The sequence below is a fragment of the Dipodomys merriami genome, unplaced genomic scaffold (assembly GCF_024711535.1).
Source record: "Dipodomys merriami isolate MVZ:Mamm:240054 unplaced genomic scaffold, mDipMer1.0.p SCAF_121, whole genome shotgun sequence".
NCBI classification, from domain to species: Eukaryota; Metazoa; Chordata; class Mammalia; order Rodentia; family Heteromyidae; genus Dipodomys; species Dipodomys merriami.
Window position 1 is genome coordinate 739,412 of NW_027202505.1, and position 27,371 is coordinate 766,782.

A 27,371-nucleotide genomic window follows, 5' to 3' on the forward strand; every position below is an offset into this window, starting at 1 on the left:
TGAGATGGGAGAATCATTAATTCTAAGCCAACCTAGCTATGTAGTAATACCCCATCTCTAAAACAAACCAAAAAACAACAACAAAAAAAAAAAAACACTGAATATTCTTTAGCTTTTACCTGTTTACCTATACTCCATCTTCTTCTCCAGGATCCTCAAGTGTTTTAGCCATTTTGTGTTTATCTTCAGTCTTTCCCAAACTCAAAACCCTATCAGCTTGGCCTTTATATTGGTAGGGACCCCACCCTTTCTCTAAGAAGTTCTACCAAATCTCATGTAGCTGTGGGGCTTAGAGCTCAATGGCAGTGAGAACCTGACATTAAGTACTGTAAAGTACCTGAGTCCCAAGACAGGTGAGAAAGAATGCAGAGAGAGCCTCAAGGACCTCAAGGAAGGAGCACAGGCTTAAGGAACTGAGATTAGATTCTAGTTCTGAAACTTTTATTCTCCTAGAAATAATCATCTGTATTCAAGGTACTTAAGAGGAAAAATGTATGCTTAGTTTTTTCGAAGTAGACGTGAATGCCTGTGCACAGCATCCACAAAGGCACCCACATGTTCTGGGTCCATGTCAGGGTAAAGTCCATGGCCTAAGTTGGCAATGTAGCGTCGTGGTCCAAAGTCATCCAACATCTGCTGTACCAGCTGCCCGATCTCCTCCTAAGGGACCAAGATGACACTGCCTATATTAGAAGTAAGCCACTGTCCTTCCTGTATGTGATAGTGGCACACAGATATGCAGGTATGCCTTCACACAATGCTGTTTAATCATTAATTCAACAGAATTCATCAGTTGCCTTATATGGATCAGGCACTAAGAAAACAAAAATGAATAAGAAAAATTGTTGCCTAAGACTTAAGTTGTGTGTATAGAAGGGAGGGGAAAATAGACATAATAAAAATATATAAGCTGGGAATGTGGCTTAGTGGTAGAGTACTTGCTTAGCATGCATGAAGTTCTGGGTTTGATTCCTTAGTACCACATAAACAGAAAAAGCTGGAAGTGGCACTGTGACTCAAGTGGTAGAGTGATAGCCTTGAGCAAAAGAGCTCAGAGACAGGGCCCAAGCCCTGAGTTCAAGCCCTAAGACTGGCAAAAAAAAAAATGTATACACACACACACAACCCAACCATAGTATAAAGATAAATATGTACTCATAGGGGCCTTAATTGTTACCTCAGAGGCATAGAGGGCACAGGGGTCCAGGTTGCCCTGCAAGGTCACTGTCTTCCCCACACGCTCCCTAGAAACAGAGACAGTGGCACATTTTAGTGACTGCATATTTAACAGCTACATCTCTAATTCAACTTCTAATACCCCCTCCATCACTCACCGGGCTTTCTTTGGGGTCATTGTCCAATCAAGCCCAACCACCTCATAGCCAGCCTGGGCCAGCTCATCTAGGGCAAAATGTCCATCCTTAGCAAAGATAATCTGGAGGAAAGAATACATGTCTGAGGCTTGGATATGCCCACTAGCCTTTATTAGCTGCTCTTCTGCTGCCCTCCAGTGGTAATTTCAGCCCATTTAGAACATACTTTCAAAGCTCAACAGACAACTTGACTCAACTTTATCCCATTCCTCACCATGGGTACTGGTGCCAGGCCAGCTTTCTGCAGCCCGGCTTTTACTCTTTTTGCTATATCACAGATGTATGGCAATGCAAACTTGTTGAAGAGCTGTGGGCCAAGATGCCCTGCATGGGACTCGAAGAGCTGCAACGCCTACAGTTAAAGGGTAGTGAAGAAAAAATAACATTTCAGGCTCAATATACAGAACATGCCTCAACTGTCCCCAGGTGACTTTAAACCCTGAATCTGGCTGACCTATAAATCGAGATAAAAAAGGTTAGCCTTCTCTGTATCTCAGAACATTAGTCAGAACATTGGCCCCTTGCTTTGCTGTTGCAGCTAGATTATTGGAGGCCAAGATAAGACCCCTGCCTCACCAGTTTAGGAGACTATTACTTCTGGTCCTTATCAATCAAGTCCAAGTTTATTTGTTTTCAGGACTCACCTGGGCACCAGCAGCCACTTGTCCTACTAGATATGGTACCAGAGCATCAGTGAGGATACCAAGCAGCTGGTGACTAGCCTGAGGTTTTTGATAGAGCCAGCGCTTGGCCTGAGCCATAGTGTTTGAGCCGCCACCCTCAATCATGTATGTCATCAGAGTCCACTGCAGAAGTATACAAAGATACAGAAAACAGTCTTGACATTATCTTCCCTTCTACACCAGACCTATCAGATTAATCCCTTCATATCCCAGTCCCAGTCCTGTCCCATATTACCGGGGCACCAGCAAAGCCAATCAGTGGCACACGGCCAGCCAGCCGCTTTCGGGTAAGGGTGATGGCCTGGAACACATAGCCTAGCTCAGAGGCCACTACTGCTGGATCCCGCAGACGCTCTAGGTCCCGCTCATCTCTTAATGGCTCTGGGAAGCTGGGTCCTTTGCCAGGTACCATGGTCACTTCCATGCCCAGTGCCTGAAACAGAATAATACATCTGAGTCCCCAGCCTGGAACTACAGGAAGAAGGGTGCTAAGTTCAGCACATGCCAGGAAAAAAATTAGAGAATAAAATTAAACTCCCATCTTTTCAGTTTTTCCCTCTCTTCAGTTGTAATAAAGTGTTCATTTTTTTTTAACTTTGTTAGGACAGCTAGGATTTCCAAGAAGTCCTTTTTTTAATTTTTTGTCCATCATGGGGCATGAACTCCGGGCCTGGGCACTGTCCTTCAGCTCTTTTCCTCAAGGCTAGTGCTCTACCACTTTGACCCACAGTGCCATTTTCAGTTTTCTGGTGATAAGTATCTCACTGACTTTCCTTCCAGGGCTGCCTTTGAGCCATGATCCTCAGATCTCAGCCTCCTGAGTAGCTAGGATTATAGGCATGAGTCACCAGCATCCGGCATCCAGTCCCCCCACACACACACACTTTTTTTAAACTCATTCCAAGACCCATGTTTGAGTGCATACCTGAGGTACCACAAGAATGTCAGAGAAGATGATGGCAGCATCCAGAGGGAAGCGTTGCAATGGCTGTAGGGAATAGAAAACAGGTTCTAGGTGGCAAGCTGAAGGAATAAATCTCCCCTCTTCCCACCCACACACACCTTCTCTAAACCTCTCACCTGCAGAGTCAGTTCACAGCAAGCCTCAGGAGAGCGACAGGTGCTGAAGAAGTCCTGGTTAGCCCTGGTTTCCCTAAATTCTGTAGACCAAGGAGGAGACAGAACTCAAGCCTGAGGCCTTTCAGAGCCCTTGCCTACCTCTGGAAAACTTTTCACCCTCCAGAGTTTTACCTAGACTTTGGGGCGTAAACCCTGACCTGGTAGGTAACGGCCTGCCTGCCGCATGCACCAAACGGGAGTGTAGTCTGTTTCTTCTCCCCAGGCGGCTCGCAGGAACGTGTCATTCTTCAGCTCCGGAAAGCACTGGGGTCTGGTGATCAGGTGCGGGTGGGGGTAAAGATAAGTGTCAGTATGCTAGGCTGAGGGGTTGGAAAGGCACGGGTTCTTGTGGCAGAGTCAGTCTAGGACCGCTATCTACCTCCTCCAGACACCAGCTCTCAAGCTGTGGCTCCCCCACCCATTCCGCCTCCTCTCTATCAATTAGGTGGTGCACAAAACTAGAAAGGCCTGCTCTGGGGCCTCTTCCCCAGCTCAAACTGGAGGGACGGAGGTTGGGGCAGGGGGAGTAGAGGGGAACGGAAGAGATGAAAGACTAATAATAATTTGGGAGAAGCGGGTCGCTAATCTAGCGAGTCTGAAAGAGGAATCAAGAGTTGACCGTCCCAGAATAAAGGTGCTACTTAAAAATTCCGGGGTATCTCAGGAAAGAATGTCTAGGGAGCTCGATCCAGCAGGGCAGTCCCTGGAATGAGGGTCTCAGGAACCCATGTTTGGAAGAGTCGATATTCCAGCGACAGGCTTATATTGGGAGATCTCCACGAACATGCGGATATCAGGAGATTCCTAAATTGGAAGAATTAGATCAGAAATCCTGCTAGCCTCACCGCGCTTAGAGGACTCACCCCGACCCGTTCGCCTCCATGGCAAAAACGTAAACTGCGGAGACAGTTCCCCACTTTTAAGCCTGCCCCCCAGCCCAGGCTCCGCCCCTTCCTGGCTTGATCCTTGGACGGCGCCATGTTGAAAGTCACGTGACGTGACCACAGTGACAGCTCCGGGGCTGCCCTCGCTGTTGCCGGTAGGACCCTGACTTTCTCACCGTAAAGTCCAGTGTTACGGCGCAAAAACAAACGCTCCGCAGAAATAACTTCGTTATAACTACATTGCAAAGTGGCATGAGGAATTCGTTCTCATGGGACAGTCTAGCAATCCCAAAGGCTTAGCCTAAGACTCTCTTCACATCCACTCTCCAAATGATTCGAACAATCGTATCCAGTAGGCAGTCAGAGAATGATACAACAAGGTTGTATATTGTATACAACAAGGTTGTTATATTGTATATTACCTCCTGAGAGCTAGGATCTATAGCAGGTGCCTTGCGTGCTGAGCAAGGCAGCTTCTCCCTTTAAGGAATTACCGACTGCTCAGTCAATCTAATGGGGAAACAAACCGGCAACTGTTGAAGTGAATAAGGATGACCAATGTACTGGGATTTGGAGGAACAATGACTACCTAGAGTGACTTCTCAGTGGCCAGGTAAGGGGTCATTCTTCTAAACATTTTAGTAACATGCTCCTAGGGTCTAATGTATTTTAGAATGTCTATGATTGTAATATGATTCATGGAAGAAGGAGGCAAAAAGAGGAGGTCTGAGAGCCAGAAAAATGGTTGTTATAAGAATCCAGTTTATTAGATGGGGTATTGGTTTGAAAGAGGGTAGTAGCAGTGGAGATAGAAATAGTAGTATAGAGCGCTAATGGCTCACGCCTGTAATCCTAGCTACTCAGGAGGCTGAGATTTTAGGATCGTAGTTCGAAGCCAGCCAGAGCAGAAAGGTCCGTGAGACTAACACCCCCCGCCCCCACACACACACACCTTCGTGGTGCTTGAACTCTGGGCCTGGGCGCTGTCCCTCAGCTCTGTTAGCAAAAGGCTCGCACTCTATCACTTAAGCTACAGTGACACGTCTGGTTTTCTGGTGCTTAATTGGAGTTACGAGTATCACAGACTTTCCTGCCCGGGCTGGCTTTGAACCACGATCCTCAGCTCTCAGACTCCTGAGTAGCTAGAATTACAGACGTGAGCCACACTCGCCCAGCTCTGTGTAAGACTCTTATCTCCAATTAACCACCAGAAAACCAGAAGTCTTGAACTAAGAAGCTCAGGGACAGCTCCCAGGCCCTAAGTTCAAGCACCACGACAGACAAAAACAAAACAAAAGAATGATAGCAGTGAGCTGGTCGTAGCAGCCCAGTATTGTCCAGTATTCCGGTGGCTGAGGAGCCAGCCTGGGCTGCTACACAGTGAGGTCCTATCTTAAAAAGAGAGAGACAGAGAGAGAAAAACAACCATAGTGGTAGTCATGGGAATAGAAAGTGAGTATTGGAAAGTGATCAGATAAGATCCACCAAGCTTGGGTTTTGCTGGGGTGAGCGCGGCACAGACCTAGACTTAATCGTCGAATGACAATCTGAGTATTCTATTCGGCGGAAGTGGGGTGTGCGCTTAGTCCAGGGCATACGGTAAAGGTTGGCGGAGGCGGGGCAGGGCGCGGCGGGGAGCTGGGCTCCCTCCCGGAGCCGCGGCACCCGGCGCCGGCTTGCCCCTGGCTCTCCCCTCAGCGACTACTTCGCCATGGCCGGCCCGGGTCCGGGCGCGGCCCTCGAGTCCCCGCGGCAGCTGCTGGGCCGCATACGCTTTTTGGCTGAGGCAGCACGAAGTCTCCGCGCCGGGCGGCCGCTGCCAGCGGCGCTGGCTTTCGTGCCCCGAGAAGTGCTCTACAAGCTCTACAAGGACCCCGCGGGACCGTCGCGCGTGCTGCTGCCGGTGTGGGAGGCAGAGGGCCTGGGGCTGCGTGTGGGTGCCGCGGGCCCAGCCCCCGGAGCCGGCTCGGGGCCCCTCCGCGCCGCGCGGGACAGCATCGAGCTCCGGCGCGGTGCCTGCGTGCGAACCACCGGCGAGGAGCTGTGCAACGGCCACGGGCTCTGGGTGAAGCTCACGAAGGTGCGCTCTCGCTTCCGGGACCCCGCAAAAGACCCTGAAACCCGGGGAACTTCCTGGCTGTTCCCTTTCCCTGCCCTCTCTTGAGCTGACATGGCATTTGGTGCCCTTTGCCCCTGGGCTGGGCAGTTCCCTGATGGCTGTCCCCTCCGGGCGCGTCCCTGCAGGAGCAGCTGGCGGAACACCTGGGTGACTGCGGGTTGGACGAAGGCTGGCTCCTGGTGTGCCGCCCGGCGGAGGGCGGGGCCCGCCTCGTACCCATAGACACGCCGGACCACCTCCAGCGGCAGCAGCAGCTCTTTGGCGTGGACTACCGGCCGGTGCTCAGGTCCTGCAACCGACGGAAGAGGGGCTTGCGGTCAGATAGTCGGGCACTGAGGGTTTCGGAACACTTCATGTAATGGGGGTGTACTATTAGGACGAAGGCAGGGTTAAGAGCAGGAAGGAACAAAACCTGAAGGGAGTTGGAGTGGAACTTTTCGAGGCTTGGAGCTAGAGCTCAGGAGAATGCTCTAGATCCAGGGGATGTTGTGCTGCCCGCTGATCTCCCCACCCCATCACACACACACACACACACACACACACATACACACACACACACACACACACACACACCAATCCAATCCCCATTCTCTGCTCACAGATGGGAACAGGTAGTGGACACACACACACACACGCACACACACATACACACACACACACACACACACACACACCAATCCAATCCCCATTCTCTGCTCACAGATGGGAACAGGTAGTGGACACACACACACACACGCACACACACACACACACACACACACACACACACACACACCAATCCAATCCCCATTCTCTGCTCACAGATGGGAACAGGTAGTGGACCTGACATATTCACATCGCCTGGGATCGAAGCCTCAGCCAGCCGAGGCTTATACAGAAGCTGTACAAAGGCTACTGTGAGTGAGCTGGGATGAGATGGGGAGGAGGGAGCTCCAGGTCTGAGTCCGACCTAATTAAGGGCTTGGAATTACTTAGCTATGTGCCCCCAACATGGACCTACGAGTGCGACGAAGACCTGATCCACTTCTTGTATGACCACCTGGGCAAGGAGGATGAGAACCTGGGTAGTGTGAAGCAGTATGTGGAGAGCATAGATGTTTCGTCCTATACGGTGGGTGCTGGGATTCTTCCTGCTTGAAGCAAGGTGTAGCCGTACCCCTTAAAGCTAGAATCAAACTCCCATCTCCAAACCAGGGCCAAACCAACAGTCCCACAGGCCACACTCAGCCCAGCTCCTCATCTTGGAAATTCTATAGAAAACCCCAGACACTTTCCTAGCCCACCCCCATGCTCACCCTATATTAGTTGCCCCTTTAGCCCAACTGTACCACTTTCTCTTATGTTCCTTGGCCCAAAGCACATGCCCAGAGCAAAGGTGAGGCTAACCTCTGACTCCACTTCCCTATTCCTCTCTAGGAGGAGTTCAATGTGTCCTGTCTGACAGACAGCAACGCAGATACCTACTGGGAAAGTGATGGGTCTCAGTGCCAGCACTGGGTACGGCTTACCATGAAGAAGGGCACCATTGTCAAGTTAGTAAGCTCTGGTCAGGACAGGGTGGGTGAGCCATATATATGCCTATGTATTCACAGAAATGTACCCAGGTGTATTTTCTAACCCCTCAGGAAGCTGCTACTCACAGTGGATACCACAGACGACAACTTTATGCCTAAGCGAGTGGTGGTGTATGGGGGTGAAGGAGACAATCTTAAGAAGCTGAGTGACGTGAGCATTGACGAGTGAGCAAGCTGGCCTGGGGTGGGAGATGGGGCATGATCTTAGCAATAAGACCAGGCCTAGCTTGGATGCTTAAATTTTGGTGGGACCTCAGCAAGGACTGAGGAGGAGGTATCTGAAGTGCCTCACACCTGTCTCTTCTCAGGACCTTGATTGGAGATGTCTGCGTCTTAGAGGACATGACAGTTCACCTACCTATCATTGAGATCCGTATTGTGGAATGCCGAGGTAGGGCTTATGTCTGTAAGAAGGGAAGGGGAGCCCAAGGTGTAGGATAGAAGCAGGTGACATTGAGGGTGAAGGGAAGGGGATGGACTTGGAAGGAGGGTGACACATGTTGGCAGAACTAACTCCATGATTTAAAGCCTAAGGCTTAAACCAGGTGGGAGACAGAAGTTGGAATTATATGAAAGAACTAAGTTGGGATCTACAGGCATTTCAACAGTATAGAGGTGGACAGGGAACCAGCAAGTATATAAATATCAAGTAAGAGAATGGGATCCCAAAGATCTCAAGTTTCTAGGAGCTAAGAATGACAAAAAGCTGAGCATTAAAAAGCCAGGTCTTGGCCGAGAACTGATGGCTCACGCCTGTAATCCTATCTACTCAGGAGGCTGAGATCTGAGGATTGTGGTTCAAAGCCAGACCCGGCAAGAAAGGCCCTGAAACTCTTATCTCCAACAAATCACCAGAAAACCGGAAGTGGCGCTATAGCTCAAGTGGTAGAACACTAGCCTTGAGCTGAAGAGCAGAAGGACAGTGCTCAGGCCCAGAGTTCAAGCCCCATGACTGACAAAAAAAAAAAAAAAAAGCCAGGTCTGAGGACCAAAAAAAGGCAGCAGGTGCAATAAATGACCTTACTCTGACCTCTCCCCCACAGATGATGGGATTGATGTTCGTCTTCGAGGGGTCAAGATCAAGTCATCTAGACAGCGGGAACTAGGGCTAAATGCAGACCTGTTCCAGCCAGCCAGTCTGGTGCGATACCCACGCCTGGAAGGAACTGATCCAGAAATACTGTATCGCAGAGCTGTTCTACTGCAGAGGTGGCTATGGTCCTGGGCCTATAGGCCCCTTTCCTTCCCTCCATCCCTGAGTCTTGTGCATCAGCACAGAGGAGGCCCCAGAGTCTTATAGTATAAGTTATTCTGCTTCAAAAAGGATCAGAGCAGCCCCTGGGCCCTGATGTCTGCCACAATGTGTTGGGAAGTTGGGGATCTTACATCTATGCCAAACTCTTTACCTACTATCTCAGATTCATCAAGATCCTAGACAGTGTCCTGCACCATCTGGTACCTGCATGGGATCATACTCTAGGTACCTTCAGTGAGATTAAGGTGAGTCTGGCCTATCTGCTACTAGTCTGGGTGGTGGGCTTTTCTTCCTGCTCATCTTCAACAGAGAGGTCCTAAAATCTACCCTAGGGCTAGATCTTTATTGGGAACCAGGAAGAAAGCCAGACACAAATGATCAAAAAAGTACTTTGTGGAGAGGTGAAGGCTATTCCCCCAAATGAACGTGTTCAACATGTAAGAGTTAGGAGGAGGAGAGATGATATCCTAGCCAGAGCTTTCATAAAAGAGGTACCCTAGACACTTCTAGACGCTCCATATTATTTGAGAAAAAATGTGTAGATAGATGTATGGATGACTATGAGATGAGGCTGGAAAAACAGGCAAAAAGCAGAATTTGTTAGTCAGAGATCCTGAGGGCCAAGCTGAAAAGCAGGGATTTTTGTCCCAGGTCAGTAGAGCAATAAGAAAAATTTTGAAATAATGATACTGTTTGTTCATTTGTTTGTTTGTTTGTTTAAGAAAGCTCCCCCTGGTAGTTGCACTAAGAAAGGGACTGGGGCTGGGCACTAGTGGCTCATGCCTATAATCCTAGCTACTCAGAAGGCTGAGATCTGAGGATCATGGTTCGAAGCCATCCCAGGAAGAAAAGTCCATGAGACTCTTTATCTCCAATTAACCACCAGAAAACCAGACGTAATGCAGTGGCTCATAGTGGTGGAGTGCTAGCATTGAGCAAAAGAGCTCAGAGACAGTGCCCAGGCACTGAGTTGAAGCCCCAAGACTGACAAGGAAAGAAAGAGAGAGAGAGAGAGAGAGAGAGAGAGAGAGAGAGAGAGAGAGAGAGAGAGAGAGAGAGAGAGAGAGAGAGAGAGAAGAAAAGAGATGGGGACAGGTGTGGGGGACAAGGACAGGTAATGATTAGGCTTGGACTTGGAAGGGTAAAATTGGATCCAGGTGTAGAGGAAAGTGCCAGGGCTTGGACAAATACTGACTGTCCACTGATCCTGCTGTGGCCATCTGTCATCACCAGCAAGTGAAACAGTTCCTACTGCTATCGCGCCAGCGGCCCAGTCTGGTGACCCAGTGCCTACGTGACTCAGAGAGCAGCAAGCCCAGCTTCATGCCTCGCCTGTATATCAACCGACGCCTTGCCATGGAACATCGTGCCTGTCCCTCTCGGGACCCTGCCTGCAAGAATGCAGTATTCACCCAGGTCTGGACCACTTGAGTTAGATCGAGGGAGGGTCAGTAAAGGATCTAGGCAGCTTGTTCAAAAGAGACCTGAGCCAGGTATTTGAGCAAGTGTGGAGCCAGGTTTTAACACAAACCTCCCTACAAATACTTCCTCTTTCCCCATCCCCCAAGGTTTATGAAGGCCTCAAGCCCTCTGACAAGTATGAAAAGCCCCTGGACTACAGGTATGCCTTGAGGGTAAGAGACACACAAGTATTCATAGGGGACACAAATGAACTCATACACCCATACCCCGCTCCTGGCATCTTCACCATTACCACTCTGTTAGCTCTTTTCCTGGTAATCTCTGGGTTGATGAATTGGCCTAAGTACTGGCCCACTTTAATGACAGAGATCCACTCCACTTACAGGTGGCCCATGCGCTATGACCAATGGTGGGAGTGTAAATTCATCGCAGAAGGCATCATTGACCAAGGTGAGGACCTAAGGAAGGATGAAACAAGACCGGCTTGTTGCCTCATTCAGTACTAAGAGGCTTTGGGAAGCCTGCTTTTAACCCCCACTATGGGTGCTAGGCTTTTTGTGTACCTAGCTAAGGTCTCTCATTTCAGGGGGTGGCTTCCGAGACAGCCTGGCAGATATGTCAGAAGAGCTGTGCCCTAGCTCAGCTGACACCCCTGTGCCTCTGCCCTTCTTTGTGCGAACAGCCAACCAGGTAATCTTCCTTCTAACCCCACCCCCACATTTCTGCTCTTCTGTCTCTGCAAATCTTCTAGGTACCAGATTGAGCTCGAGAAGGAGCAGAGGAGGTTATAAGATGTCGGGGGCAACTCAGGCAGACAGGGAGAAGAGGAACCTTCCTCTGCCCAGGAAGATTTTGGGGGAAGTTTTTGGTATGCTTCAGGTAGGAAAGTAGGGTCTACCAATACTGTGCTGACAGTTCTGTTTCTGGGACAGGGCAATGGCACTGGTGAAGCCCGAGATATGTATGTTCCCAATCCCTCCTGTCGAGATTTCGCCAAGTATGAGTGGATTGGACAGCTAATGGGGGCAGCCCTTCGGGGCAAGGAGTTCCTAGTGAGTAGCCTGATCTTCATCCCTCTTGGATCAGCCCTGGACTCTGAAAGTAAGGGGCCACTAAACTTGGCATGGCAGCTCAGGGTGATAAGATAGTACCATTTGTCACACAGGTTCTGGCTCTGCCTGGGTTTGTGTGGAAGCAGCTGTCTGGTGAGGAGGTGAGCTGGAGCAAGGACTTCCCAGCTGTGGACTCTGTGTTGGTGAGTAGGACTGGAACCAGTGTTTCCTCTCCTTAGACCTTAAAACTTGGTACTCCCCCAGGACTTTTCTGCACTTCACCCTCTTCTGCTGTACACATGCTCCTCTCCATTCCCATAGACTACCATGATTTCATTTACTATCTGAACCCTAAAACTATACAATCCCTCAAATCCTGACCTCCAGCTCCTGGGACTGCACCTGCATTCTGGACATTCGTCTCAAGATGGCGCACTTGAGGCTCATGGCTTCCTCCCTGTTCCAAGCTAGCACTATTGTTAACCCTCCCTATGCCACAGCCCTCGGTGTGATTCTTCACTCCTTCCTCATCCCCACATTGAGCTAGTCTCCCTCTAGGATATTTTTCTTTCTCTCGTCTCACTCCGATCCCCCAGGTTCAGGCCAACTTTCCTTCTGCCCTAAACATTGCAAAAACTAGTAATTTATTTTTCTATCCTTGTTTAAATTCTTTGACAGCTCTGCCCAGGACTTGCGACAAAGCAGCCTCTGACAAGGCTTTACATGACCCCTGTATCTCTTGCTAAACATGGGGTCACATTTGGGCTCCTGACAAACCTTTCTCAGGCCTTTTGCTTTCAGCTTTGTCCAAGATATTTTCTCCTCTGAGTCCCTTATAGCCCACCTAATTCCCAGTCATAATTTAGGTGTCAGCTCAAGTATCATTTCTTACAGCTGCCCTCCCTAGCTTCTACTGCTTCTTAGGTGTTATCTTGGTATTTCTACAACCTTGTACCAGTCCCCTCACTCCCCAATGCCTGCCTGAGGACTGCCTTACCTGTTGCCTCTGTTTCCCCATGAACATCTTGAGGAAAAACAGAATGTCTCCAATGAAAAGCTGACTTCCCTGCCTCACCCTAATCCTCAGGTGAAGCTCCTGGAAGTGATGGAAGGAATGGACAGGGAAACATTCGAGTTCAAGTTTGGAAAGGAACTAACCTTCACCACCGTACTGAGTGACCAGCAGGTTGTGGAGCTGATTCCTGGGGGCACAGGCATCGTGGTGGGATATGAAGACCGTTCTCGTTTCATCCAACTGGTGCAGAAGGCACGGCTAGAGGAGAGCAAGGAGCAGGTAGTAGCTAGAGGCCAGTAGAGCAGAGAACTTTGGACTATCCTAAGCTCCAGGTCCTAATGACAAAAGCCAAGGCTAATAGGCCACCAGTACCAATCCTAGAAACTCAGGCTCCTATCATAACCGTGCCCCCACAATAGTGATCAGGGTACAGAGATGCCCTGGTGTGCTCAGAGAATGGTGCCCTTTCTCCCAACTCGGCTTCTTGTCCCTTCATTCCCAGGTGGCAGCTATGCAGGCAGGTCTGCTGAAAGTAGTACCACAAGCTGTGCTGGACTTGCTGACCTGGCAAGAGTTAGAGAAGAAGGTGTGTGGGGACCCAGAGGTCACTGTGGATGCTCTGCGCAAGCTCAGTGAGTTCCAGGCAATGGGGAGGTGAAGCTCACTGTAGGACTGAAGGACTGGGTTGAGTGATACCTAAGAATGAATTCTGGTCTTGTCCTCTTCAGCTCGGTTTGAGGACTTTGAGCCATCTGATACCCGTGTGCAGTATTTCTGGGAGGCACTGAACAATTTCACCAATGGTCAGTGAAGGAGAGCAGTGTGGACTTTGCCTTTGGGATACAGTTAGGGTAGAAGTTATCAAACCTCCCTCCCTCACCATTAGTGCCAGCTGATTTCCTTCTCTTCCACCCAGAGGACCGGAGCCGCTTCCTGCGCTTTGTCACGGGCCGCAGTCGCCTACCAGCACGGATCTACATCTATCCAGACAAGCTAGGGTGAGTATACGTGCAGCAAGGAGGACCAAAGGGAGCCCCTGACAAACATGCCTCTACAGATCTTCCTAATTTGTGGCCCCTCAACACCCCCAGCTATGAGACTACAGATGCGCTGCCCGAGTCTTCCACCTGCTCCAGTACCCTTTTCCTACCACACTATGTCAGGTGAGTTTTCCTAGGCTCAGGCCTGAGGTCAGCATCCTCAGTGTGGTGCCCAAACTGGAGCCCCCTTGCTCCTGGGAGTAGGGTGGAGGGGCCTGACTGAGTCCCCACCCCCACAGCGCCAAGGTGTGCGAGGAGAAGCTCCGCTATGCCGCCTACAATTGTGTGGCCATCGATACCGACATGAGCCCCTGGGAGGAGTGAGGCGGTGTCCACCGCCCTCCCAGAAATGAACACACAGCTGGGGGTCTGTGCTCCATACCAAGTTGATATGTTGAGAAACCCACAGGGTCGCACAGAGTACCTGCTGCTCCTATGAATGTAGTTGGAGCCAGGGTGATGGGTGGACAGTGGTCCAGCCCTGCAGATCCACAGCCCTCCTCGTGCTAGGGCTTGTTTCCTGAGGAAGAGAGAATCTTCCACAAGCCCAGCACAAGCTGCCAGGCCTGAGCTACTTGAAGGGGGCCAGTCTGCTCCTCATCCCGTGGACTTTGATTCCATTTTCTGTTCCACCTGTTTTTCTTCTGACTTCAAGCTGTGGCTCAAACTTTTCAAAACCTTGAAGAGCAGTGTATTTTTCTCCTCAAGCAAATAGCCAAGGGTGGACAGGAATGATGGTCATCCTCCTTGGTCATCTACCCCCAAAAAATATTCAGTGGATGAACATCCCCCCCTTCACATTCTGGCCTTTCCCTCCTATCCCTCCATGCCAGAGGTGTGGGCTTTGTCCTTTCATAACTCAATCTTGATTGACAAAGTGCCACCACCCACCCTGGCTCAGAACTTCCATCTACCGAACATCAGCTCTTTGCTATATCCACTCCATATCCACCAGTACTGCAGCATCTCCAGCCCATTCCTCATTATGCAGATTAAAGACACTTAAGATCTCTCCAAGATTTTCTTTACCCTACTCTAAAGTAAAGCCTAGACTCCAAACTAGTTCCTAGGGCTGTGTACGCCCCTTACCAGCCCTCCCTCCCTTGAAAGCCTCGGTGACACTCCTTCAAAAGAAAGACTTGCACATGGGAAAATTGAATAAATGGATTTCCTTCAGAATGTGTTTTTGGGCTCCTAGGGTTTGTGTTTGTTGGGTTTCCTACTAGGATCAAAAAGAACCTGGAGAGTTGGGTGCTAGCTCACTCCTGTAATCCTACTCAGAAGGCTGAGATCTGAGGATCACTGTTTGAAGCTGAAAATATGTGAGATTCTTATCTGTAATTAATCACCAAAAACCTGAGAGCAGAGCTGTGGTTCAGGTGATAGAACACTAGCCTTGAGTAAGAAAAGCACAGGGACAACACCTAGGCTCTGAATTCAAGTCCCAGGACTAGCACAAAAAAAAAAAAAAAAACCACTTAAGAGAGTCAGACACTGGTGACTCACACCTGTGATCCTAGCTACTCAGGAGACTGAGATCTAAGGATCATGGTTCACAGCCAGCCCAGACAGAAAAGTCCATGAGATTCTTTCTCCAATTAGCCTACATAAAAACCCTGGAAGTGGGGGTGTGGCTCAAATGGTAGAGCAGCAGCCTTGAGGGATAAAAACCCAAGCAAAAGAGTGAGGCCATGACAAGCCCTATTATTGCCAGAGAGGCAGAGAGGGTTAAAGGGAGAGGGAGAAAGGGTAGGGGGAGGGAGAAAGAAGAAAAAAAGAAAAAGAAAGGAAAAAAGAGAGAGGAAAGAAGACCTAGAGAATTGCTATGTCCTGGAAGACCTTTGGTAATTAGTGCTCTGCTGGTACCAAAGACATGCATGCCTAATAGGAGTGGTGGTACTGGGTGACCCTATTTCACCTGCAGTTAAATGCAGTTAAATCAGAAAAGATAAAGCCTAGTCTGTCATCTTCTGAGTGGGTGTATTGTGACTTGGAGGATAGAAGTCTACTTCTTGAATCAAAGGGGCAGAAAAATGTCATATCATAGAGGGCAAAGCTTTGGAATGGCTGACAAGACAACCAGGTGAGGATTTTGACACAAATAACATCATTCCTAAGCATCTACCACTTGCCATGCAGTTAAGATACAGAGACCTCATGGGGGTACAGCCTCTCACCAGGGGAACAATCATACCCTCAATCTTCAGGCCCGGATGTCTCAGTGGATCCAATGTGAGACAGTGTAAGGCAAGTTGCCAGTTGCCCACTTTGCAATTTATGCTTAGGTGGTTGTCCTCGAAGGCTCATTCTGATGCTACCTTAGCATCAAGCACTAGGTGAGCTCCTAAGAGTTGTATTGCATATTTGTCCAGGCCTATCTCCATATAATTTTGTGACCAACACCCAGCTCAGCCTCCTAGGAAACTTCTACTCTACTTCTAGTACCTACCTCCTGCCTCCCCCCAATCCCTGCTCCTTGGATGGTCCCCTGGAAACTGACACACATTCCCTCTCCTTCTCCCTCTCCCTCCTTTCCTCCCTCCCTCTCTCCCTCTCTCTCTGTCTCTTTCTCTCTCTCTCCTTCTCTCCCTCTCTCTCTGACTTTCCTTTCTCTTTGAGAGCTGCAGCAGTAGGAATCTAAGAGGCTTCCTACCCCACTCAGAGCTGCTCTTCTGCTCTTCCTAGCAAAGCTCCTGTGGAAGGGCTATCTTCTCTGGCCTTCAGTGAAGGCCCTGGTGTTCATGTCCTGTGTCTGCTAGTAGCCCTATGTCTTCAATCTCTTATACTGTTTATTTTTAGTCTGCTTTCCATTATTCATTCATCCATTCAGCAGCAAGTATGGAACACCTATGTCAGGCACCATTGGAGGCTAAAACACTGATTATTTTTGTCTTCATGAATTTAACAGGTGAGATATAGAACATATTAAGCAAGAAAATGCATAGAATAGTTCTAATCAATGGAGTTCAATGAGATACCTTCTCTCCCCCACCCCCTTCCATACTTTAAATTCAAGGCCTCACACTTAACACTCAAACACTTGAGCCACAAACCTAGCCCTTTTTGGCTTTGGTTGTTTTTTGTTTTTTTGTTTTTGTTTTTTTTGGGGGTCCAGTCGTGGGGCCTGAACTCTGGGCCTGGGCACTGTCCCTCAGCTCTTCAGCTCAAGGCTAGCGCTCTACCACTGAGCTGGCTTTTTTTCTTTTTTGCTTACGTGGAGCTGAGGAATGGAACCCAAGCTCTACCATTGAGCCACCTTCCCAGCCCGGCTTTGGTTGTTTTTATGATAAGGTCTCATTTTTTTTTTTTTTTTACCTGAACCACAGTCCTGTTTATATTTTCCATTGTAACTAGGGTAACTGTGAGAATCACCATATTTAGCCTTTTTCAGTTGAGATAAACTCCTGTGAACTTTTTTCACCTTGAACTATGATCCTTTTGATATCAGCCTCTTGAGTATGTAAATGATCTACTGGGCCTGACTAGTTCTTTTTCTACAAAGTCTCATATCTTTTGCTGTAGCTGGCGTGCACTGTGATCTTCCTACTTTTTTTTTTTTTCTGGTGGTTAGTTGGAGATAAGAGTCTCATGGACTTTCTTGACCTGGCTGGCTTTGAACCATGATCCTCAAATCTTAGCCTCCTGAGTAGCTCGGATTATAGGTGTGAGCCACCGGCACCCTCCTATCTTCCTACTTTTACTTTTCAAGTAGTTAGGATTACAGACATGAGCCACTGGCCCAACTGAAATACTTCATTCTTAGTGAGAGTGACTGAGGCCCCCTGAGAATCAACTAAGTCCTGTGTTATAATCTGATGTGTTGATTGTTTCCTCTCATATGTGGAGTCTCACATATAGTTTCAAAATGAAGCCCATTATTTTATACAATATATGCTAATAAACATATAAAAAGCTGGGCACTTGTGGCTTATGCCCATAATCCTAGCTACTCAGGAAGCTGAGATCTGAGGATTATTGTTTGAAGCCAGCCCTGGCAGGAAAGTCCATGAGACTTTTATCTCCATTTAAGTACAAAAACAAAATCTAGAAATAGAGATGTGGCTTAAGTGGTAGAGTACTAGCTTTGAGCACAAAAGCTCAGGGACAGTGCCCAAGCTCTGAGTTCAAGCCCTAGAACCAACACACACACACACACACACACACACACACACACACTTAACCAATTAGCTTAGAACATTAATATCTACATCATTAACGTTTTTTGTTTTTGTTTTTTTTTGCCAGTCCTGGGGCTTGAACTCAGGGCCTGAGCACTGTCCCTGAGCTTCTTTTTTTGCTCAAGTCTAGCACTCTACCACTTGAGCCACAGCGCCACTTCCAGCTTTTTCTGTTTATGTGGTACTGAGGAATAGAATCCAGGGCTTGATGCCTGCTGGGCAAGCACTCTACTATTAAGCCATATTCCCAGACCCATTAACTTTAAAACCACCAACGTTGAAAATTCTGTATATACTCCAAAAGAAATACTGAAGTCCTGGTTAGTGAAAAGTCCAAGTTTTTGGGTTAGAGAATGCTGCCTCATTCTCTCACTAACTTATCATTAATCTCTTAGGGAACCACTAGATTTATATACAAAAACAAAACGTAATGTCTTGCAATTAATTGCCAAAGTGGAGGGCTTTTTTTTCATTTTTATCTTACCCAGCATTCTAATAACAATTCCCTGCCCCCCTGACAAATCCACAGCCAGATGAAATTGATAAATATTATGATGTGGCCAGCAAAGTCCCAAAGAGAGATCTCTAGAAGACTGTGGGAAATCTTTGACTCAAGGCCCAACTTTGTTTCTCACAGTTCAGAGTTTGCCCTTCTGAACCTGCCCCTTCCCTCTTAAATTCCATGTGTATGCATTTGTGTGCACACCCACACCCACATACACACATCCTTGGGAAAGAAATCAGAATCACTATGAACAGAAAATAGACATTATAAGGAGCAGCCTGTATTTAGTAAGCATTTATTATTTCCTATACTTAAATAATAGTACATAATAAGCATGAGGCTAGACACAGGAGTAATAATATGGGTTGACATAAACTTCAAAAGAAGACCAACAGCAAGGCACTGGTGGTTCATGCCTATAATCCTAGCTACTCAGGAGGCTGAGATCAAATTTTTAAAGTCAGCCTGAGCAGGAAAGTCCAAGATATTCTTTTTTTTTTGTGTGTGTGTGTGTCATGTGGCCTGAACTCTGGGTCTGGGCACTATTCCTCAGCTCTTCAGCTCAGGGCTAGTGCTCTATCACTTGAGCCATAGTGCTACTTCCGGCTTTTTCTGCTTATGTGGTGCTGAGGAATCGAACCCAGGGCCTCATGCATGCAAGGAAAGTACTCTACCACTGAGCCACCTTTGCAGCCCAAGTATTACTTTACTTTTTTTTTTTTTTTATGGTTGTGGGTCTTGAACTCTGGGCCTGGGCAGAGCTCTTCAGCTCAAGGTGAGTGCTCTACCATTTGAACCACAGCACCACTTCTCAAGATATTCTTTTTTGTGTGTGGGGGGGTCCTGGTTGTGGGGCCTGAACTCTGGGCCTGGGTGCTGCCCCTCAGCTCTTCAGCTTAAGGCTAGCATGCTACCACTTGAGCCACAGTACCACTTCCGGCTTTTTTTTTCTTTTTCTTTTTTTTTTTTTTTGGTCAGCCGTGGGGCTTGAACTCTGGGCCTGGGCGCTGTCCCTCAGCTCTTCAGCTCAAGGCGCGCGCTCTACCACTTGAGCTACAGCGCCATTTCCGGTTTTCTGGTGGTTTATTGGAGATAAGAGTCTCACGGTCTCTCCTGCCCGGGCTGGCTTTGAACCGCGATCCTCAGATCTCAGCCTCCTGAGTAGCTAGGATTACAGGCGTGAGCCACCAGCGCCCGGCAGCCCAGCTTTTTTCTTTTTGCTTATGTGGTGCTGAGGAATCGAACCCAGGGCCTCAGGCATGCAAGGCAAGCGCTCTACCACTGAGCCACCTTCCCAGCCCAAGATATTATTTTCTCTAATAAACTACTCAGAAAAAGCCAGAAGTAAGCTGTGACTCAAGAGACAGAGCACTAGCCTTGAATAAAAGAAGTTCAGGAAGAGCACCCAGGTCCTGAGTTCAAGACTCAGGACTAGCACAAAAAACAAAAGACACCAAATGGGTGTCAGGTTTTAACCACATAATCCAACCAAAAACAACATCACAATTGAAGGGAGAATCCAGCTTTTATGATGATGATGATGATAGTTATGCCATACATTAAAGAAATTTGTGGGAGGGAGAAGTTAAACAATGACATTCTTTCTTTTGGAAACATTTTTCATTAAAATTTTTATGTTTCTAGGCTGGTACAGTGGTACATACCTGTAATTCCAGCTCTTAGCAGGCAGAGTCAAGGGGACATGGAGTTAAGGCCAGATTGGGCAATTTAGCAAACCATTGCCAAAGAAAACGAGGTATAGCTTAGTGGTAGAATTTATCTGGAATGTTCAAGGCTTTCAGTTTTATCCTCAACATCATAAAATAAGTGTTACTGCCAATTACTGGTGGCTCATGCCTGTAATCCTAGCTACTCAGAAGGCTGAGATCTGAGGACCACAGTTCAAAGCCAGCCCAGGCAGAAAAGTCTGCAAGATACTTATTTCCAATTAACCCAGCAAAAAGCCAGAAGTAGTGCTGTAGCTCAAATAGTAGAGTACCAACTTTGTACAAAAAAGCTCGAGGACAGTGCCCAGGCCCTAAGTTCAAGCCGAGGACTGGCACCTGCGCGTGCGCACACATGCATGCGCGCATGCACACCCAATGTAACTATAATACTTTACTGTTTGTTTATTCATTCATTCATTCATTTATTGCTGGTCGTGGGGCCTGAACTCTGGGCATTGGCACTGTCCCTCAGCTCTTCAGCTCAAGGCTAGTGCTCTACCAATTGAACCACAGCACCCTTTACTGCTTTTTCTGCTTATGTGGTGCTGAGAAATTGAACCCAGGGCCTCATGCATACAAGGCAAGCACTCTAAAACTGAGCCACCTTTTTTTCATTTTTTGTTTTTTGTTTTTTTTTAAATCCTTAAGTAGTTGTACAAAGAAGTTCCCATTCTGCAAAACAGTATATGAGTACAAAGTATCTGACAACATTGCCACCCAACTCTCCTAACCCATCCCTTCTCTCACACTTTTTCTTTAATTGAGAGTAGGTGATTGCATAAATTTCACATATTTCACAATGATAGTTAAAGTCACAAACACATTTTAACCTTCACAAGGCAAATTGTCATTACCATGGTCTATACAGCTTGTGAATTCTATGAGCTTTGACAATACAAGTTATTTTTTCCACAGGTGCTGTTTACATTTCTGTCCTTTTGCTTAGTGTAGGCTGTTCCCACTTATTCTGTTCCTCCTCCTGGCTTCCCTCTGTTGTGTGCATATATCTACCATATATATGGTCTAGAACATGGAGTCACTTAGCAATGATATGACAAAATGATTGGCTGTCCTTTGTTCCTTGAGTCCTGTTACTTTGCCATATCTTCTTGTATTTTGGCTTTAGCATCCACATATCAGGGAGACCATATGCCATTTGTTTCTTTGTTCTTGGCTTACTTTGCTCAAAATAATCTGCTCTAGTTCCATCCATTTCCCTGAAAATGCCATTATTTTGTCCTTTCTAATGGCTGCATAATATTCCATTGTATATAGGTACCACAATTTTTGGATCCACTCATCAGTAGTGGGGCATCTGGGTTGTTTCCAAATGTTGGCTGTTGTGAACAGTGATGCAATAAACATGGAGGTGCATGTGTCTTTGTATACTGGTTCCTGTTGCTGAGGATAGATGCCTAGGAGTGGTATGGCTGGGTCATAGGGGAGGTCTATATTTAGCTTTCTGAGGTACCTCCAAACTGTTTTCCAAAGTGGTTATATTAGTATACATTCCCACCAGCAATGCAGTAGGGTTCCTCTTTCTCTGCATTCCCTGTTGTTGTCAGCCCTTATTTTTTTTAATATAAATTAATGTTTTAAATGTCTTGGTTTGAATTTTGTTGTGGTCATGAGGCTTGAACTCTGGGCCTGGGCACTGTCCCTCAGCTCTTCAGCTCAAGTCTAGCACTCTACCACTTGAGCCACAGCGCCACTTCTGGCTTTTTTTCTGCTTATGTGGTGCTGAGGAATCAAACCCAGGGCCTCATGCATGCAAGGCATGCACTCTATCACTGAGCCACCTTCCCAGCCCCATTGATTTGAATTTTTAATATGGTAGATATCAATAAATACAGAATAAAAAGATCTTTGGTTTCTCATCATTTATGAGTGTAAAGGGTCTGTCTAGAGACCAAAAAACGTTTGTGAATTTCTGCCCTACAGGAATGATTTCAAGAAAGTTCAAACCCCAGTACCACTAATACTATAATAAATAATAACCAAATAAAAAATAAAGTGAATATAGACTCTGAACCACTTTCTTCCACTAGAAGAGAAAGCTCTCTAGTTACCTGAAAACATTTGCTAATTTAAACTTTTACAATGGATGACTGATGAGGCTGACTGCTAATCTTGTTTCAAAACTAGTTTTTACTTCAAAATTGTGCTGTAAGGGTTAGTTTATAGAGAACCTGCCTGGCATTCACAATTTCCTAGCAATGTAAAGACACACAAACATGCTGTCAGGCTAGGGGTGTAGCTTAGGATCTAGCCCTGGTTCCCAGAGGTGCCCAGACCTTCCATGAAGGCTTCATAATAAAGGACTTTTTTCCTTTGTATTTGAAACAGGGTCTCATTATGTAGCTAAGATTGACTTTATTTTTATTTATTTATTTATTTATTTGTCAGTCCTGGGGGCTGAACTCTGGGCCTGGGTGCTGTCCCTTAGCTTTTCAGCTCAAGGCTAGCTCCCTACCACAGCACTACTTCTGGCTTTTTTCTGCTTATTTGGTACTGAGGACCTCATGCATGCGAGGCAAGCATGAGCCAACTGAGCCAACTTCCCAGCCCCTAAGGTTGACTTTAAACTTGAGACACCTCTGCCTGGGACTTCTGAGGGCTAGGATTATAGAGGTGGGTCACTATACAAACCATAGAAAAGGCCTTTGTCTGCCCGTATGAGGGCAGGGTTAGAGTAACTATTAGGCTTCAGTCTTCATGGTGCTGTGTATTTAGTGTACTTTTGTACAAACCTTAGCAGGGAAACAAAATCTCCAACAGCTCACTGACTTGGCAAAATCCACAGTCACAATAGCTCACAAGCCTAATAGGATCTGAGTTCTCTCTCCTCTCCCCATTGCCTTTCTGACCTCCTCTGCCATTATTCCCCCTCTCTCTGACTTAATGTGGCATACCCATGCCACATAATAATCCTCCTTTCTGTGTCCTTCACTACCACTCCTTATTTGGCTTTTTTTCCAGTCATGGGCCACATCTGACATGTGGAACTATGGTAGTTGAGCCTAGGATGGAAAACTCTGATTTCAGCCTCTCCAACAGCTCACTGACTTGGCAAAATCCACAGTCACAATAGCTCACAAGCCTAATAGGATCTGAGTTCTCTCTCTGCGACGGACCAGCTCGGCCGGTGCACTGGGACCGACGGGACAGGGATCTCGGGATAGGTGGGCAAAGGAGTCGGCGAAGTGACAAACAGACCCAGACTCAAAAGAGTTGCATCTGAGTGTATCTTTATTGAGGAGAATTAACATTTTTATACAGTGTGTGATTGTGACATAGATTCTTTGTTTATTTAAGCACGTAATCAATTTTTTAAAGGCAAAGCATTGATGAATTACATGAAAATTAATGACTATCCCACCAACTGTTTAAGCTAAGTGGTGCGAAACAAGTCTAGCATATTGTTTAATAAAATACGTCATCTATTCAGCCTTTTTTATGTTTAATAATTAACAAACCTAAGACAGGGCTATACTTACATTATACTCTTTTTAATTTTATCCAACTAATTTCATCTTTATAAGCTCCTGTATAAGGAAATGGTTCTTGGTTGGTTCAGGAAATATGTCACTAACTTTATATTTTGTGTGAAAACACCATCTATTCCCTATAATGTAAGTTGGACTAAACTTAATCATAACTGTTGGGAGAATCTTTCTTTTTCTTTTATAATCAGAGGTCCCTTCTTTTTAGAACTCTCTAAACTACTGGGATAACTCTTTCTAACTTAGTTTAGTTCATTGATTTTGTCTGTTAGACATATCTAGAAATTTTAAGTCTTTATATTTACTATTTATGAGCTGCAAAACCGCTTGTGAAGTTGTAGGAGTTTCTGGAGGCAACGTCACATCAGATGATAGATTGATTGGGGGATTGCCCACATTTAATCTTTGGCCTTAGTCTTTATTACTTAGAGAAGCCATCTCTATTGGACTGGAAAAATACAACATGCTCTGTTCACGGATCAATGGAAAAATAGCCAAAACGAGAATAAAGACAACGAATGTATAGCCAAGAAGAATATAGTAAGAATAAAGGTAGAGGCTATAAAGGTGCAGCCAAGTGTATGGGAAGCCTTGAACCAACACCCCCTTCCTGGGGGCATGCTTCCTTGAAGCTCTTTGTCCAACACAATCTCTCACGCAGACTCCGCAGAAGGTGGCGTGGCACCCACTGGTCACAGAAAGATGTCCACTCAGCTGGAAATACCAGGAACCACTGGAAATGAAGAAACTTAAGTGTTTGATCTTGTTTCTCTGGCCAGAGACTATTTATAGAACTTGCAGTCCCTTATTCTGTTGTCGAGGTCAAATCAGAAGCCATCTATCCACCACAGGCAGCTTTATGGAAGTGCTCCGCCCACCTGTGCTGGCCTCTCTTTGCTGAACCCAGCTAAGGACTCCTTGCAGACACATCTTCATGGCTGCTTTGCCTGCTGTGATCTCTACTCCTTTCCAAACGCTTGCTTCAGCAGCTTCCTCTCCATTGTGCCTCTCGGACTGGGTTCCCATCGTGGTTGGATACTGAGCTGCTTGTTAGAGGAGGAAACAAGAGTTGTATACAATGGCAGGCCTGAATTGGCCTGGAGGCAGGACAGACTCTCTCCCAGGTGGGACTTGTCAGGGCACAGGGCAGGCATCCTGCCACTGGGCCCTGGGTCACTGTGGTGAGCAGCAGTCACACTGGAATGTCTCTTTCTCAGAGAACAATGGGTTAAGTCTGACCAGATTGTCTTTTTTAGGGAATCCAGTTCTCCACCAACTCCTGGGGGATGCCTGGGGCTTGAGTCTATGTCAGGCTCCACTCCTGTCCAGAACCTTTCATTCCAAAAGTTTCAACCAAGTGTATGTGGTGTGGCATCTCTCCTCTCCCCATTGCCTTTCTGACCTCCTCTGCCATTATTCCCCCTCTCTCTGACTTAATGTGGCATACCCATGCCACATAATAATCCTCCTTTCTGTGTCCTTCACCACCATTCCTTATTTGGCTTTTTTTCCAGTCATGGGCCACATCTGACATGTGGAACTATGGTAGTTGAGCCTAGGATGGAAAACTCTGATTTCAGCCTCGGTGACCTCCTTGATGCCTTTTTCTTTTCTTCTTCTTCTTCTTCTTCTTCTTCTTCTTCTTCTTCTTCTTCTTCTTCTTCTTCTTCTTCTTCTTCTTCCTTCTTCTCCTCCTCCTCCTTCTTCTTCTTCTTCTTCTCCTCCTTCTCCTCCTCCTCCTCCTCCTCTTCCTCCTCCTCCTCCTCCTCCTCCTCCTCCTCCTCCTCCTCCTCCTCCTCCTCCTCCTCCTCCTCCTTTTTTTGCCAGTCCTGGGGCTTGAACTAACAGCCTGAGCACTGTCCCTGAGCTGCTGCTTCTTCCTTTTTTTTTTTTTTTTTTTTGTTGTTGTTGTAGTAACTGTTGGTCACCGGGCTTGAACTCAGGGCCGGGGCACTGTCCCTGAGCTCTTTAGCTCAAGGAGAGTTCTCTACCACTAGAGCCACATCGCCACTTCCGGTTTTCTGGTGGTTAATTGGAGATAAGAGTCTCACAAACTTTCCTTCCCCGGGCTGGCTTTGAACAGCGATCCTTAGATCTTAGCCTCCTGAGTAGCTAGGATTACAGGCATGAGCCACCTGCGCCCAGCTCCCTGAGCTGTTTTGCTCAAGGCTAGCACTCTACCACTTGAGCTACAGCGCCACTTCCGGCTTTTCTGTGTATGTGGTACTGAGGAACCGAACCCAGGGCTTCTTGCATGCTAGGCAAGCGCTCTACCACTAAGCCACATTCCCAGCCCATCCTTGCTGTCTTTTGAACACTGTCTCAGGACCTTTGCAACTACTGGCTATTCTATTTTGAAGTCTCTTACCCATGACTCTTTTGGCCCACTCTCTTCAGACCATCATTGCATGACCACCTCTCCTGCTCTGGATGGCTAAAGTTGGCATGAGTGGTCCTATTAGCCATTCCTACATAGCAAGCTCTGCCAATCCCGGGCCTAATAGGGAAAGGGAATTTGGTCACTCTTCCCCGCCACCCCCTCCCCCACCCTCACCCCACCCCTGCTAACCAAATATTGTGGCACCCAATAAGTAATCTTTCCAGAGTAGCAGATGATACCAAGTACTAACAATGGGAGTTCACCCTAAGGGAAGCGACTATAACTAGTTCCTGTGGGTACCTGGCATCCTGACCTGGCAGCCAACTCTATGGAAGTTAGCTATTTGGGAATGGAAGAACGGGTAGCAATGGCAAAATCGGAATGTTTTCGCAAGCTGCAGGGACTTGAAGGGCTCTCAGACTGCCCAGTCTTCTCCAGCCTTCCTTTCATTCTCGGTACTGAGGGGCCAGGTTTCCTCTCTGTCATCTATCGCTCGGTGTTCGCCCCTGGTCCGCGGGTCTGGCCCGCGCGTCCCATCGATGTGCTCGGCCATCGCGCGCCTGCGCCTTGGGACTGTCAGCGGCAGCGTGGGGAGCGGCTGCGACGCGCCGGGAGCTGAGGTAAAGCTGCGGCTCGGGTCTTGCCAGGAGGTGTCGGAGCTGGCTGAGCCCGGGTGGGTACTGGAGAACCCCCTTCGTGCGAGGGAGGCGAGTCCTCCGGGTCAGGACCTGCAGCCGGTAGACAAGGGGTAGTGAGCCTCGAGGTCGGGAGCTCGAATCCTTGCCGGAACCGGCCGCGGAGCCTGGGGTCCCTGCTTAGACTGGAGGGTGCGGGGGATTCGAACCAAACGCCTCGTGCAACAGGTGGAGAAAGTGAATTTCGAGGAGGAGAGGTTCTGCTGCAGGTCACCCTGAGACCACACCAGACCTGAACTCCTTCATTTATCCAACCCACTTTTTAGTTGTTTGACGCAGGGCGTTGAGGTACCGGGACGGTAAGGACCCCGCCTCACGTGGCGCCGCGTGGACGAGGACACTGGTGGGCCTGTTGTGGGCTCTTTCACCTCCTGGCAGCTGGAGATGTCAGGGAGTGCTGTGACCCAGGCCGGTCTGAGATGCCTCTCCTAGGTTGCCTGTTTGAGCATTTGAACATCAGATCCCAGCGACCTGGGTTCTAATGCCTTTCTGCTCATATTTGAACATAACCTCATCTGGGGCTGCTGTGAGGTTCACAGATCCTCATTCTACACACAGTGAGTACCTGGCATCTGACTGAGAATTCAGGGATGACCAGCCCAGGCCCAGCCTGCAGGGAACTCACTCTTAAGACATTCAGACCTATACGTGCACTGAAGTCTGTCAAGGCTGGTATACTTCTCTAAGTGGTAGTCCCTTGTAACTGGGTGTGAGAAGGGTTAGATGGCTTCATGGGCAAGATGATTGTTGAGCAGTCTTACAATAGTGGATTAGCAGGCATAGGAGAAAAGCAATAGAGGGAACCGGAACAGCAGTGCAGCTGTGCACGGTAGCACAAGTGTAGTCC

The 27,371-nt window shown here is 47.7% G+C and overlaps 3 protein-coding genes across 6 annotated transcripts in view; 2 read left to right on the forward strand and 1 right to left on the reverse strand.

Annotated features, from left to right (window-relative positions):
* Positions 1 to 419: 419 nt before the first annotated feature.
* Positions 420 to 4,124, reverse strand: LOC138823627 (uroporphyrinogen decarboxylase). Of its 2 annotated transcripts, none has more exons than XM_070017045.1 (10): positions 4,039 to 4,124; positions 3,334 to 3,446; positions 3,137 to 3,216; positions 2,982 to 3,044; positions 2,292 to 2,489; positions 2,018 to 2,179; positions 1,588 to 1,725; positions 1,335 to 1,435; positions 1,178 to 1,244; positions 420 to 660 (listed from the first exon to the last, which is right to left on the reverse strand). In XM_070017045.1, exons 1-10 carry the CDS (start codon positions 4,056 to 4,058, stop codon positions 499 to 501), a joined length of 1,104 nt encoding a protein of 367 aa, XP_069873146.1. In that variant the 5' UTR covers positions 4,059 to 4,124; the 3' UTR covers positions 420 to 498. The 2 variants fall into 2 exon arrangements, with proteins under 2 accessions (XP_069873146.1, XP_069873147.1); XM_070017046.1 differs by having other exon boundaries at positions 4,021 to 4,084.
* A 1,560-nt stretch (positions 4,125 to 5,684) lies between these two features.
* LOC138823628 (E3 ubiquitin-protein ligase HECTD3) lies at positions 5,685 to 14,719 on the forward strand. Its single transcript, XM_070017047.1, has 21 exons — positions 5,685 to 6,139; positions 6,304 to 6,464; positions 6,982 to 7,074; positions 7,154 to 7,289; positions 7,595 to 7,710; positions 7,804 to 7,917; positions 8,061 to 8,143; positions 8,796 to 8,961; positions 9,171 to 9,252; positions 10,241 to 10,423; positions 10,576 to 10,628; positions 10,815 to 10,879; positions 11,016 to 11,119; positions 11,362 to 11,481; positions 11,595 to 11,684; positions 12,569 to 12,775; positions 12,999 to 13,128; positions 13,225 to 13,299; positions 13,413 to 13,494; positions 13,588 to 13,659; positions 13,776 to 14,719. The coding sequence occupies exons 1-21, from the start codon at positions 5,771 to 5,773 to the stop codon at positions 13,858 to 13,860; spliced, it is 2,586 nt and encodes an 861-aa protein (XP_069873148.1). The 5' UTR covers positions 5,685 to 5,770; the 3' UTR covers positions 13,861 to 14,719.
* An 11,691-nt stretch (positions 14,720 to 26,410) lies between these two features.
* LOC138823629 (translation initiation factor eIF2B subunit gamma) overlaps positions 26,411 to 27,371 on the forward strand; it is a 62,759-nt gene continuing 61,798 nt past the window's right edge. The window contains exon 1 of one of the 3 annotated variants that reach the window (XM_070017048.1): positions 26,411 to 26,502. The gene's annotated coding sequence lies outside the window, so the exon portion shown is untranslated. Of the gene's footprint in view, positions 26,503 to 27,066; positions 27,082 to 27,371 lie in introns of those variants that run through there. The other 2 variants (XM_070017049.1, XM_070017050.1) reach the window with 2 other exon arrangements.